Genomic DNA, 13899 nt, shown 5'->3' with positions numbered 1-13899 from the left:
TATCACCCAAGAAAAACAGCTAACATTACAAGGTTCAGGGACCACATAAACTTACCTCTGAGTGTTCCAACTTATTTGTTCTTTGAACCAGCATATTATCTTTTTGCAAGATGTCCCTGTACTTTGCAGTCAACTCATTGTATTGTTTATTGGCCAATTCTAGTTCAGACAAAGAAACACTATTATCTATAACTTTTTGGAGAGCTGCAATCTTGAAAGTGGCCATTTCCTATGTAAACAAGGATACACTGAGTTAAGTTGGTGTATTTTTTTCTGGTGAAGCATAATATAATACAGCTAAAAGCAAAACAGATTTTAGAATCATTTTTTTTTAAAGATTTATTTATTTATTTGACAGAGAGAGACAGCAAGAGAGGGAACACAGCAGGGGGAGTGGGAGAGGGAGAAGCAGGCTTCCCACCAAGCAGGGAGCCCAATGCGGGGCTCGATCCCAGGACCCCGGGACCATGACCTGAGCCAAAGGCAGACACTTAATGACTCAGCTACCCAGGCGCCCCTATTTTAGAATCATTTTTTTTAAAAAAAGATTTCTCATGTATTAAAAAATATTACAATAATTATTTCTTTCATATAAGAAATATTTAGAAATTTTAAATAATAAAAATAAAAATGAAGGGAATCCTTTCATGACTGTCACAGTAAAATGAAATTCAATTAATTTCAGAAAAGCACAATACACAGCAGCAAGAAAATGTATCACTCAGAATGTATCTCTGGATGGCTTTTCTAAATTTCATAAAATTAAAAAAAATTTGCCTTTAGTTAGCTGAATGGCAAAATTAGCATCACCACGTTACGATTTAGCTATTTCTGCTTATTACAGTTACAAAGAGTAGCTTTGTAAGAAGAGAAAACCTTTGGTTCACATGAAGGAAACAATCCTTGATGAGAAAAAAATTTCTCTCAATCATAGCTATCTCAAATAATATGAAAGACTTAAAGTTACTTGTTTCATGTTCTACTCATCAGCCATACAACTATAAAAAGTCACTGCTCAAAGACACTGTATTAACACTAAGAAGAAATATCTGAACTTCTTTTTCTCTCTAGGTACGTTGAAGAAGTAGTGCAACGAATAACCAAATTTATAAAGTGAGGAAGATAAAGAATTTACGGTTAAAATTTCTTCTTAAGTACAGTAATGAGGGAAAAATATTTGTAATAGTGGTTCACATCTCATTTTGACAGCTTCTCTTTTCCATCCAAGTAAGTATACATTATTCTACCCTACCCTTGGAATTTGGTTTCACACTTTCTTTGGATGGGGAGGAGTTTCCTATTTCCAGTCCCCTAAAAATACCCAATATTTGGCTTCCCAACTGTCACGCACCAGCCCCCAAATACAGGTTGAACAATCAGGTTGAGGAGAAGAGCATTCTAGTTCTGTTTTCCCTTCGATCTCACACACTAGCTATATGTGCAAAACTCCAAGAAAAACACAAAAATTTTTTAAAAACAAGAACATTTCTTAAGACTCAAAATTTCCTTATTACATGTCCAAAGAAAAATAGCTTTCATTATTTAACAAGTTCCTTTTTCCATCAGCGTTTAGCTTTAAGATCACATTGAAAGTAAGTTTGTTAGCATGACAATTTCACCTATTATTAAAAGCAAATAGTAAGGAACTCAACTTCATTTTAATTCTACTTTGAATTCTTTTGTGTTTATATGATCCTATGTAAATTTGGACATGTAAACTGAACATGTACATGCTTAGAAGAAGCTATATAAAACAAGATGTAAGGCAAGGTGTAAAAGTACAAACAGCATGCAACGTCCTGTGTCTGTTAATATCTTCAAAAAGAATCATTAAAAGGATAATCAGTTACCTGTAGCAGGTAGGGCAGAATGGAGTCAAAGTATAGGGAAAGAAGTAAGATTTCTCTGACTGTATGTTTGAAACATGCAAATGTTTTATATATTCAAATCAATTTAAAAAAAGAAAAGTAACCTCTGAGTTTGAAGACAAATGCAAAACAAATGAGCCTAACTATATATCAAATTTATAGCATAAACACACAAAGAAAATTATTTCAAGTTACTGTAGAAATATATTACCTTGACTATACATCCTATTGAATGATATTCTAAAGAAAATAAGAACTATAAAGAAATTTTAAACTAAATCTGGTAGCATTGCTGCTGTTGTTAATACCAATGCAAGATTATCTTCAAATTAATGTGTGAATATTATAGGATAGAGCGATTATTTTAACGTTAATAACAGATTTCCATGTAAGAAAAAGGAAATACAAGTACAAAATCAAAGGCCAGTAACAACTCCATACCATTTCCTAACCCCATTATATTAAATCTGAACTGGAGATAACAATATTAGCTCATGGTTTTAATACACACGTATTTCCCTAATTTGTCCACTGAAGGGGACCAGTAGCAATGAAACTTCAAGAACAGTAACATCTAGTGACCAGTTTTTGGTATCTAAATGCCTTTCCCACTAAAAAGAACCAGGGTTCTTTAGAGTAATGGTATATTCCAAACCTGGATGAAAGTATATAAGGTAAATCTTGAACATCTTGTTGTGCCAGAAAACAAACCAACATTTGAAGCTTGGCTCAAAGACTATTGGATTATTGTCAAAAGGAATCAAGAGCCGGCTTTAAAGGGCTCCCACTGGCCAAAATCAAGACTAACAAACAACGACTAAGTGTGTGAGTCTGTAAATGATACTGAGAGAAGAGAAAGCTGGGGAGGTCAGGCAAACAGGTAGAAGCAGAGTACTCCAACTCTGATTTCTGAGCACTAGTCATTAAAAAGAAAGAATGAAGCTTTCATCTTATCTTTCTAGTAGGAACTATACTTCAAGATAACCAAACAGGCTGGGCTAATGAGGAAAAGCTCTTTATTTTACAAAGGACTATCGGCTAATACATGTAGAAAACATAATGTAACTAGAAAATAATTTTTGCAACTCCTAATGAAATAACTGCATCAGATAACAACAATCATTAGTGGCTACGAATGCCATCAGGAGAACTGGCAAAGAACTGGTTATTTGCATGGTACCAAAATATCACCAGTTAACTCACTTACTAGTAGAGATACATTGCTGTTTGCCTAAGACAATAATCACGCACGAAACATGGGACTACCAAACATTCCATCTCTTGAAATGATGCAACATAAAGTAGAACTTATAAAGTCCAATGGATTATGGATGGAGTATTCTAATCAAAAATGTTTAACCTGACATATCCAAGGCTTCAAAGCTTTTAGTAAATACAATGAATAGAGGAATAAGCAAAATTACGAAGAAAATAATCAGGTAAATCTTCAACATTTTTCACAGCAGGGAAAAAAAAAACAAAACAGGAGATTCTATGAATATTAAAGACTTAATGACACATAACATCCAAATACAGTTCAGGATCCTTGACTGGATCCTGGAACAACTGAGGAAATATGAATATGGCCTGGACATTAGATAATTAAGGCAATTATTGTCCATTTTGTTAGATGTGATAAAGTTATTGTGTTATGTAAACAAAAAAAGGCTTTGTTTTTTAGAGATGCAAACTAAAATATTCAGGGAAAAAATGTCTCCAATTTATTCCTACAAGGAACAGATGAAGCAATAATACAGAATGTTAATAAATGTTAACTATTAATCCAGGTGATCGTTGTTCATTATACTATCTTCTCTCCCTCATACTTGAAAGTTTTTATAGAGTCAAAAAAAAAAACCAGATGTACCTTAAATCGTTGCAAACGTCCAATTTTTTCACCAACTTCAGCTTCCATTGCTATCAAGTCATTCTTTTGTTTCCCATTTTCTTTCCTAAGCTGTCGCTCCATTTCTACTAAAGTGGTATACTGTCTTATGAGTGATTTTTCATTCACTTGCAAGACTGTGATTTTTCTACTATTTTCTGAAAGTGTTTTTTTCATTTCATCCGAATCCATCTGAAGAGCACTGAGCAAATTCTGCACAAAGACACATTTATATTACTTGTTGAATGTGGCTTAGTTTGTATGATATTGTACACTGATTTTAAAAGAGTTTTACTTACATTATATTCTTTTACTTTTATAGCGTTTTGTTGGATTTGATCCTCTAGTTTTTTCTTTTCCTCTTTCACTGTTTCAGATTCTATTTTCCAGGTCTCCTTTTCACTTAAAAAAAAAAAAATGACAATATAATAAACCTAATAAAATATTTAACTACAGGAAAACAAGAGGCATCACAGCTACTGGTATCTGATAACAGAATATCTCAAAATTCCATTCGACAAAGATTTAGCCTGGAAGTTCTATTTTTGTTAAATAAATGCAATGTAAAGAAATTATTTTATCAAATTACTTTCATTATTTCATGAGACACAACTCTACAACTGTTATAATAAAAGAACTGAAGCTGAATCTTACAACATTTTATTAATAGAAAACAAACAGGAAAATAATCAACACTAATTCTGGAAATTAGTTCTCAATATTTTGACCCTACTCTTAAAACTTGAGGGTTAACCAGTTGCAAAATACTTAGAATACAAACAACAGTAGAAATCATTTGACTTAAAAGAAGGTGTGTAAGACACTGTTGCTTACCCGAGAGACATTCTACAGTCACCTGCAATCTGGCTGGCATAAACAGTTAACAGTTAACCACTGAATGGCTGAGACTTGAACATATGACTTGGACAACTCATTAGCCCAATTCTGGCTAATGTGATCTGAGTCAAAGTCTGCTCTGCTAGAAGGTTCTGGAAAAATTTTTTTAATCTAAAAATAAAAAGTTGTGTGGGAAAAAAAAAATGCCTCTTCTACAATGGGCATGGTTCCCTCTCTCTTGAACTCCTGCATCTATTTTATAAACCACAGAAGGAGATAATGACAACACTTAAACACAGCCTACCCTATAATTACCTTTGGGTTTCTTGTTAGATCACATAATAATTACCCTTCATGTTTAAATCACCTTTGATCTGGTATTCTAATGACTTCTAAGAAAATTATTTGGTTGATACAAATGAAATAGCAGAGATAAGGAGAAACATTAGTTACCAATGAAAATATATCAATAATGATGACAAGGATGATGAAGAATGATGCTAACAGCTGACACTTACAAAATGTTCACGTGCCAGGACATTTGCAAAATGTTCATATCTGAGCATTTTCATGTAACAATTCAATTAGATTTTGTAACAACCCTATGCAAAAGGCATTACTATCTCAGAAATTTATAGATAAGGAAACTAAGACACAAAATAGAAGGGAAAAGGCATGAGGGAAGGGTAAAATAAAATATCTAAGTACTTTCTTACATTTCTTTCATCATTAAACAGAATATGCTGCAATTACATTATAAGGTTTTGCTAACACTTATACCTTAGATATTCCTTATATAATAAGCTTTGCTGATGACGAATTACTGCAAATTTTCTGTTATAGTCTTCAAGAGAATCTTCTAAATTCTTTAATTTATTTTCTTTACATTCTAGTTCCTAAAAATTGGTTTAGAAATAAGAATGCAAAAAGAATCAGAATATATTTTAAATTGGAAAGTATAAAGTCATACTCTGACAAGATTATGGAAAAATATATAAAAGAGAATATAGTTACCAAATTCATTAGCAGCACAGATAATTTCTATAATATCTGGAACATCTTAGTTTAAGGCATATGGAAGGAGGCAATATGTATAAAGAGAAGTACTATAAAACTGGTAAAATTATTTGTATCATATTTGATAGTTTCAGTAACCATATAAATGATCAGATTCAGTGGTTATAAACTTCCTCTAGTCATTCAGCCTCACATACCCTTTTGTGAACATATCTGTTCATGCCTCCATTCAAACAACGCTTTCCAATGACTTCATTTTATAGACAAAGAAACAGACTTAGAAAGATTAACTCAACATTAAAAAGCTCATTAAAACTACACTTGGTAGCCATTGCTGAGCACATATGGCAAGCCTGGTGCCAGGTGCCTTACATACATGCAAATCCAACACTTAAAAAGTTAGGTCTTGTGTGGCTCCCAAGGCCTTGGCTACATCTAGCACTCTTAGAACTGCAAGTCCAAGTACATGTTTTGTCGCTATGAACAGGTTTTCAGATTCCCAACTGGCGCTCTTTAATCTACCACAATGACTTTCATATATTTTTTATATAAAGATGAAAAAAATTGTCTGAAGCAACATGATAACGCCACACTACTTTTACTTGTTGACAGTGTCCCTATACTACAGAAGAATAAGAGAAGTCATAAAGAGTGCTAAAGTTATAAATTTAAATGTAATGATATAACATGAATTATAAAGTAGTATTTCAACAAGTGGTAAGGTTGTTCTTCCCTGACTTAGATAACATACAAATTCCAATATTCAAAAAAAGATTAAAGTAATTTTCAAATACAAAAACAAGTATTTAATAATCATAACTCAAGTATATTCACAAAGGGATCATCTAGGAGATGGAGACAGTAGTGCTTATAATCAAAAACATATTTTCATTGATTCCAAACACATTTTTGTAATTGTATTTCAAATGAATGTGATGCTATGGGCATTCACACTTCAAGTGAAATAATAAAAAGTATCTCTCATTAGGCCATTCATAATGACCACAATATAGGCAGCAAAACTGACAAACACAGGGAAAGCACTACCCTTTCTAATTCACTAATTGGTTAACTAACACAAGTTTAAAGGGAAGAAATACATACATTAAAGACAATTTTATTTTAAAACTTCTTCTAGTAGTTAAACCAAAAAAGGAACAATTTTAATCATTTCACTAAAAATTGTATCGGACTTTATTCACTTGAATTGCTTTTCCAACCAACACTAAATATAAGTGCTCCCCTATTTATACATTACCACCTTAGCTGCATGTTATTCTACCTGTTAATCATGTTTCATGACACATATATGCACAAGATATGTCAGCATGCTTCTTATACAGATGAATGGAAGAAATTGCTTTTATTCATAATATTTCATTTAATATCAAAATCCAATAAAAATATATCTCAATGATAATATTCTAAGGAATACTCAAAGGAATATATGAAGACTAAATTGAAAAAATACTATCAATTACTTTTGTTATTCACATGCAAAATTTTTACTACCTGTAAGATATGTATTAAATATTCATTTTGAGAATTAATAATATTGGCACTAGATGGTGCTATCCCATCAGGTAAGTCCACTCCTTTAAAAACAACATTTGATCCTTCTGATTGCCTTAAAAGAATTGTCTCTTTTTCAAGATGATCTACCTGGAAACAAACAGTTCAGAAATGGGAGTCACATCTCTTACAACCAAAGACATTTAAAAGCAGGTAACTTTTTCTTCGTACTGAATATTTTTAAAAAGTAAATGTATGAATGCCCTATCAGGCATTAATTAAACCATACTCGGGGCGCCTGGGTGGCTCAGTTGGTTAAGCGACTGCCTTCGGCTCAGGTCATGATCCTGGAGTCCTGGGATCGAGTCCCGCATCGGGCTCCCTGCTCAGCAGGGAGTCTGCTTCTCCCTCTGACCCTCCCCCCTCTCATGCTCGCTCTATCTCATTCTCTCTCTCAAATAAATAAATAAAATCTTAAAAAAAAAAAAAAACATACTCAAAATTCTATTTAGAAATACCTACGTATAAACTTAGAAGTTTTGTATTCTTTTATGTTATAAAAGGTACTTATTTCCCACTTATTTAAGAAAAATCCAAAAAGGAGTTTTCTTAATGTTGAATTAATTCAAGAAGCATTTTCTCAGTCTTTTAGAAAAAATTAAGTTTCATATTAATACTATGCTCATAATGCTTAGCATTTTCTATTATTTAATAATATTCTCACCTTTAAATTTGCTTTTGCCAACTGCTGAGAATAACTGATTGCCTCCTTCCGAGACTCCCTGAGCTCCTGTCTTAATTCTTCATTCCTTCCAGTAAGTTGATCAACTTGGGCTTTCAAATGCAAATTGGCATCAAAGATTCCTTCTGCATTCTTTGATTCTATAGCCTAATATATTTAGATTATATTGAAAAAATGTGAAGCAAAATACTAAAATCATAGTAAAAAAAAACTACCTTTTAAATAAAATTCACATTTAGGCATTTTACTCTTCCACTGACAGGCATAATAATAAAATATGCCAAAACCATTTCTTATTTATGAATCTAAATTTATAAAACTCTAGATTAACTTACATGAGTATTACCAAGCGTAGTAATTACCTCATTATAATATTTAACAAACATTTAGCTAATTTTAGTAGACTGATAGACTAGAAAAACAACTGGAAGGGAGTAAGACTAGGGTTCAAATCTTAACCAATCTCTTACTAGCTCAGCAAGTGACTTAAATTCTTTAAACCTTAGTTTCCTTATTCCTAAAGAAGAGGAAATAATGTTACATCTGTCCACTTTACAAAGTTTTTATACAGTCAAAATGAGAATTTATATGCAGATACTTTGAAACTATTCAGCATCCATATTTAAAGCATGATCAAAGGAACGAAATAGTTACTACATTTAATTAAGTGAATTTTCCATTGCTTCCTCTCTACACAGTTGAAGCATATATGACAAAAAGGCAAAGTATGGTAACAAACTACTACCCAAAAGGGCTGGATAAGCAAAAATAGCATGTCAAATATTAAAATATTATCAAAAAGGCTTCATTGGTCCTAATTCTCTAACAATGGCATATATAAATATACATACACCCCGGTACACATCGACATAGTACATACATATAAATATATTTGCATTTTAAAGAAACTATATATAACAAAACTGCTAACTGCAAAGTAAAGAAAGCTTCAGAAAAGAAGGACAAGACAAAGAAGGTTAGTGATCCAGAGTTTAACTTGAGGCAGAAGTTTTATAAAAGTAAGCTTTTACCCCCAAGAGACCGGGGCAGGGATCATATGGAATAATAAATTATACTAATTCAAAGGGGATACCAGGAAGACAGAAGCAAGTAGAAGGAGGTACTGTGACAGACATCAGGATAGCCTAGTTAGCTGTCTTGCTGAGAAACAGGACCATGTTGCCTATATGGTCTTTTATTAAAATGAGATTAAACGGTGATTAGAGGTACTGAAAAATAACCTGTGGCAACAGAAAATGAAACGAAGTACATAATCTAGAAATATCTGATCTAAAGTGTCACTGATTCTGAAGATTTCTTACAGCAGGCATTGTTAGGTCATTTGTGAGTTACAGACAGGGCATATCAATCAGAAAAAAGAATGACAACGCAGGATAGAAGCAGATGAAATCTCTGGAAGCAGTGGTCCTGGCAAGACCAGAAGCTGTCAACTGAAATAGAAGAAGTCAGAATTTCCTGTGCTATCCATTCTGTTTGTATTTGGTCACTAAGTGGAGTTTCCCTTGGAAAATAGTTTGATTTAGACACAGTATCAGTAGTAGGTAGCATCACAGATGAAAGATGTTCACAGAAAAAGCATAAAGAATCATTTTAGACATTCAAAGAGCAGAGGCGAACAAAGTCACCAACAGGAGAAGGAACATAAAAATGAGTAACATATAAAGAGAATTAAATGGTTCTCATAAATTTTGTAAAATGATCTTCTTGCCTCAGGAAGTTTTGAACATACCAGTATCTCTCTCTCTCTCTACTAACAATACAGTGCTGCTAAGAACGAGTGTTCAACTATTGACTAATTCACCATAAAAATAGCAATTCAACAAATATTTTCCTGGGAAGCACAAATTTGGGAAGCAATAATATATGCTAAGTATGTTCAGATTTTGTAAACAATATATTTAAATATTAAGAATTTAAAATGTATATTTTATTCAAGTTTATGTAACACTCATTAATACTGTAGAACTCTCAAATCTCTATATAGTAAATATAAATATACTATTACTTGATGGCTAATATTCTTCCTGTAGCAATGCTTAAGCATTGAAATATTTAAAATATTCTTACTATATCCTATTACACTTCCAGGTTTGTGACATAAGGTCCTACCAGACTACCTTCTACACTTAACAAGTGAATATAAAAAACAACTATTTGAAGGTTCTAGAAAATAAACAAAAGCAAGTAGATTTTGGAGAGGACTTAAAACTTGGAAGACAGAACCAAGTGAATTTTGCATGTGTGTGGGGGGGGGGCAGGTGGTGTGGGGAAGGGACAGGCTATAGTTGCAGTGACCTGTCATCTTTCTGGCCAAGAAAACCACAGATAGAGCCCAAAGTCTCGGGAAAGTAAGATAGGAATTCCAGAAAGAAAATAACCAGCAAAAGGGAACTCCAAATTCTGTTAAAAACTCTGCCAGGCTGACCTTTGAAATGGAAGAATGGAGATGACAGAAGAAAATATCAGTGATCTTAAAAATAGATAAATAGCAATTATCCAATCAGGAGGAGAAAAGATAAAAAAATTAGGGAGAAAAAATGAAAAGAGCCTCAAAAACCTGTGTGACAACATCAAAAGGTCTAACACGTGTCTCTGGAGTCCCAGAGACAATGGGACAAAAAAAATAATTGAAGAACTAAAGTGGAAAACTTTCCAGTTGTAGTGAAAAGTAAACAGATTCAAGAAGCTCAGCAAACCCCAAACGACATACACATACACACATACAAATATATGAATGCACACTCTTACCTAGACACACACCAGCGCACATTATAGTGAAACTGGTGAAAACCAAATAACAGAGAAGTTTTGAAAGGAGCCTGAGAAATCGACATGTAACAAACAGGGGAACAATGACTCAAATGATTATAAATGTCTCATCAGAAACAATGAAGACCAGAGAACAATTGAACAAATCTTTAAAGTATAAGACAACAAAACAAAACCAATGTGAAAAAAACTTACATTAACTAGTCTTTCAAGACTAGGGATGATTAGAGATGTTTCTCCTCCTTTAACATCAGGATCTTTCTGCATTTCCTTTATAGCTTGCAATATTTCTTTCATACCTTCTTCCAGCTGCTTATTTTCTTCAGCTAATTCTTTTACTAAAATGACATATTTTTCTCATTCAGTGAGTACCTTCTTCACAATTTACACTATTCTATACACATAACAAATATTTCACATATAGAAAAAATACCCATTTGGGAAATGCCAAAGTAAATAAATGTACAAAAAATGCACCTATAAATCCAATGTGTGAATAGCTGTATTAAATGATATACCTGTTTAAATCATGTGCATATATGTTTCATTGTTGAAAGAAATCATAAAGATACTTTGTCTTCACTTCTTTAAACATGTTTTAAATTTGTTTTTTTAACTTCACTTTCATTAGACAACAAAAAAGAAAAACTGACTTATTTATCACCACAAAAAATTCACATTAATAACTTTGACAATGAATATAGCAAGACAAACCAAATGGATGAATGAGAGACACTGAAGTCTATGTATTGTGGAGGTAATTAAAGTTAAAACAGACTAGAAAATAAGAATGTGTTAAAGTCCTTTTAGCTCCATGATTTTCAGTATAGGATAAATAAGTACAGAAAAATAAGAAATAATAGTAACTTACATTTATTCTGAAATTTGGTTATTATTGTTCTACCTCTTTCTAAATCTCTTTCCTTTTCAATTAGTTCTTTTGAAAGAAATTCATTCTGTACAGAACATAAAGAATAAAATTGATTTTTTTAAACAAAATATCACTATCGTTTACAGTTTTCAAGTTAAAAAATTTTGACCAATTGAGGTGTAACACACCAGAGACAAGCTATAGAAATACAGCAGTAGTAATAAAAATAAAACCCAAAAGGTAAAACAGCTGGTGGTCTTCCTCCCACTTTCTCCCTTTCCCCACTCCCACAGCAAAAGACAAAGAAATATAATTGAAAGATTTTGTCTTTAGTTCCAAAATTATCTCTTTTAATAGTCTGCCTTTATACTACCTGTTCTGCCTGGCTTCTATGACGTTCAAGCTCTATTTCTGCATTTCTATTCTGTGCTTCCTTGACCAATAAATCCTGTGCTATGACTTCATTCTAAAGGAATAATTAATAAATTAGGCAAGTCAATGATTTCATATCAAACTTACTGCATTTTTAAATTTTTAAAAAATAGAATATGTATAAATTAGTGTTATGTGCAAGCATAAAAAAATTCTTACTACAATGATTACTCAGAGAACTTTGTTAGAGAAGTCACAAAAAAAAGAGTTAATAAAAAAGTGATCTCAGTAATGTAATCTGGAGGAAAGCTCACCTGAGATCTAAGAAATACTAGTTCTCTCCGTAGTTGTTCTATAAGATTTTCAAGTGGATCTATCTGAGATGATTTTGATTGTGTAGTAATAGGCACACGGTCCAGAAGATTAACATCAAGTTTACTTTTCAAAATCTCTGTCTGTAAAGGCACTTCACTCTTTCTTACATCTTCTTTCAAATTGATATCAGCATATTTTATCTGGTTATGAACCTGTTCATCTTCTGATGTTGCTACTTGTGATTCACCCATGTCAGCTCTATTATCATGAATTTGTTCACAAAATATTGCAGATTTTTGCCTAAATGATAACTTCTGCATTAAGTCTGAAGCTGTTGATAAGGCCTGTAAAGATGAACTGCTTTTCTGTATGAAACTAGTCTTCTCAAGTGCCTGACAGCTTCTTGACACCTTCTTCATAGAGTGGTCAGAAAGAGAGTATAAGTAGTCATCTATTTCTTCATGGCTCTCCCTACTAAAGCTACTGACTAACGATTCTAGATTTCTTAAAGATTGTAGACATGGTGCTTTAAAAATCTCCTTTATCGTAATAGTTTCTGGAGGTGAATTATTATCTTTTACTTGTATAGATGAAGAATGTTTAGTTAGAGAGACAAAAGGATCCACTGCACTTTCTACACTATGTTGAATTTCAGGTAACATTCTTGATAATGATCCTATGGTGACATTCTCCTCTGGTTCATTCTGATATAACTGTGGAAAACCAAATGATGGTCTCCTATGCGGCAGCTCTATTTTATCTGAACTCGTAATCTGTATTTAGAGTAAATAAGGTCTCATTAATCAATATTTGGATCAACAGGTTATTTAAATTAAAACAAAAAAGTTATTTAACAATTATAAAAAGAAGCAATGTCTAAAATGAGGTAACAGGTGAAGAAATGAAAGTACTAATAATAACATTTTTCTTCTATTCTCTTTGCCATAACAATACTGTTTACCTTAGATTGAGCTTCACTCATATTTTTGAGGCTTGCAAAACCTAATTTCCTTTCTCCTATTCTATTTTCTTGAGAAAAGTTTTCAGTTAGGTTCAGGTCCTCAACAGTTAATCCTACATAAAAAAGAATTAACAAATTAGAAACATGAAATAACTCTCTTATTACTCTAATTCTTAAAAAGTAAAATCAAGATTTTTTTTAAAGATTTTATTTATTTATTTGTCAGAGAGACAGAGAGAGCACGAGCAGGGGGAGCAGCAGGCAGATGAAGAAGCAGGCTTCCTACTCAGGAAGCCCAATGCCCAGGACCCTGGGTTCATGACCTGAGCTGAAGGCAGCTGCTTAACCGATTGAGCCACCCAAGAGTACCAGTAAAATCAAGTTTTAAGTCAAACAAAAGGTAGAAATTTCCAAAATTCTTGGTCCACATGTAGCCTATATAACCTTCTGATTTAGCTCACTTTTAATATTAATGAGAAACTAATATGACTTTTATCTTCTCTATCATTCTTTACACATTCTATATTAAAGTATTAATAATTACTGAATAGTTTAGAGACATATAAAATAGACAAGAATCATGAATGAGTAAACTGGTTAATACACTAATAAATTATGAAGTTTTGCCATCCTAGAAATTTTTTGATATAGAGACCATGATGATAAAAAATCAAAATATACCAAAAACAAACCAAAACAAAACAAACAAAAAACCCTCTATTATTCAAA

The 13899-nt window shown here is 32.4% G+C and overlaps 2 protein-coding genes across 2 annotated transcripts in view; one reads left to right on the top strand and one right to left on the bottom strand.

Annotated features, from left to right (window-relative positions):
- The window catches only part of CUNH12orf29 (chromosome unknown C12orf29 homolog), a 60440-nt gene extending 59306 nt beyond the window's left edge, over positions 1-1134 (top strand). The window contains exon 9 of the mRNA XM_034987881.1: positions 1072-1134. The gene's annotated coding sequence lies outside the window, so the exon portion shown is untranslated. The remainder of the gene's footprint in view (positions 1-1071) is intronic.
- CEP290 (centrosomal protein 290) overlaps positions 1-13899 on the bottom strand; it is an 85219-nt gene that overhangs the window by 47666 nt on the left and 23654 nt on the right. The window contains exons 18-26 of the mRNA XM_034987874.1: positions 13171-13283; positions 11523-11607; positions 10847-10989; positions 7844-8008; positions 7120-7269; positions 5371-5486; positions 4053-4155; positions 3736-3966; positions 56-229 (exon numbers count right to left, since the gene is read on the bottom strand). Coding sequence (XP_034843765.1) covers positions 56-229; positions 3736-3966; positions 4053-4155; positions 5371-5486; positions 7120-7269; positions 7844-8008; positions 10847-10989; positions 11523-11607; positions 13171-13283 — 1280 coding nt within the window. The remainder of the gene's footprint in view (positions 1-55; positions 230-3735; positions 3967-4052; positions 4156-5370; positions 5487-7119; positions 7270-7843; positions 8009-10846; positions 10990-11522; positions 11608-13170; positions 13284-13899) is intronic.

Source organism: Mirounga leonina, unplaced genomic scaffold (genome assembly GCF_011800145.1).
Source record: "Mirounga leonina isolate KUSES-001 unplaced genomic scaffold, KU_Mleo_1.0 Mir_418, whole genome shotgun sequence".
In the NCBI taxonomy this organism is placed as follows: Eukaryota; Metazoa; Chordata; class Mammalia; order Carnivora; family Phocidae; genus Mirounga; species Mirounga leonina.
The sequence above is the reverse complement of the archived record's forward strand: the minus strand, read 5'-3'. Positions and strand labels throughout refer to the sequence as shown.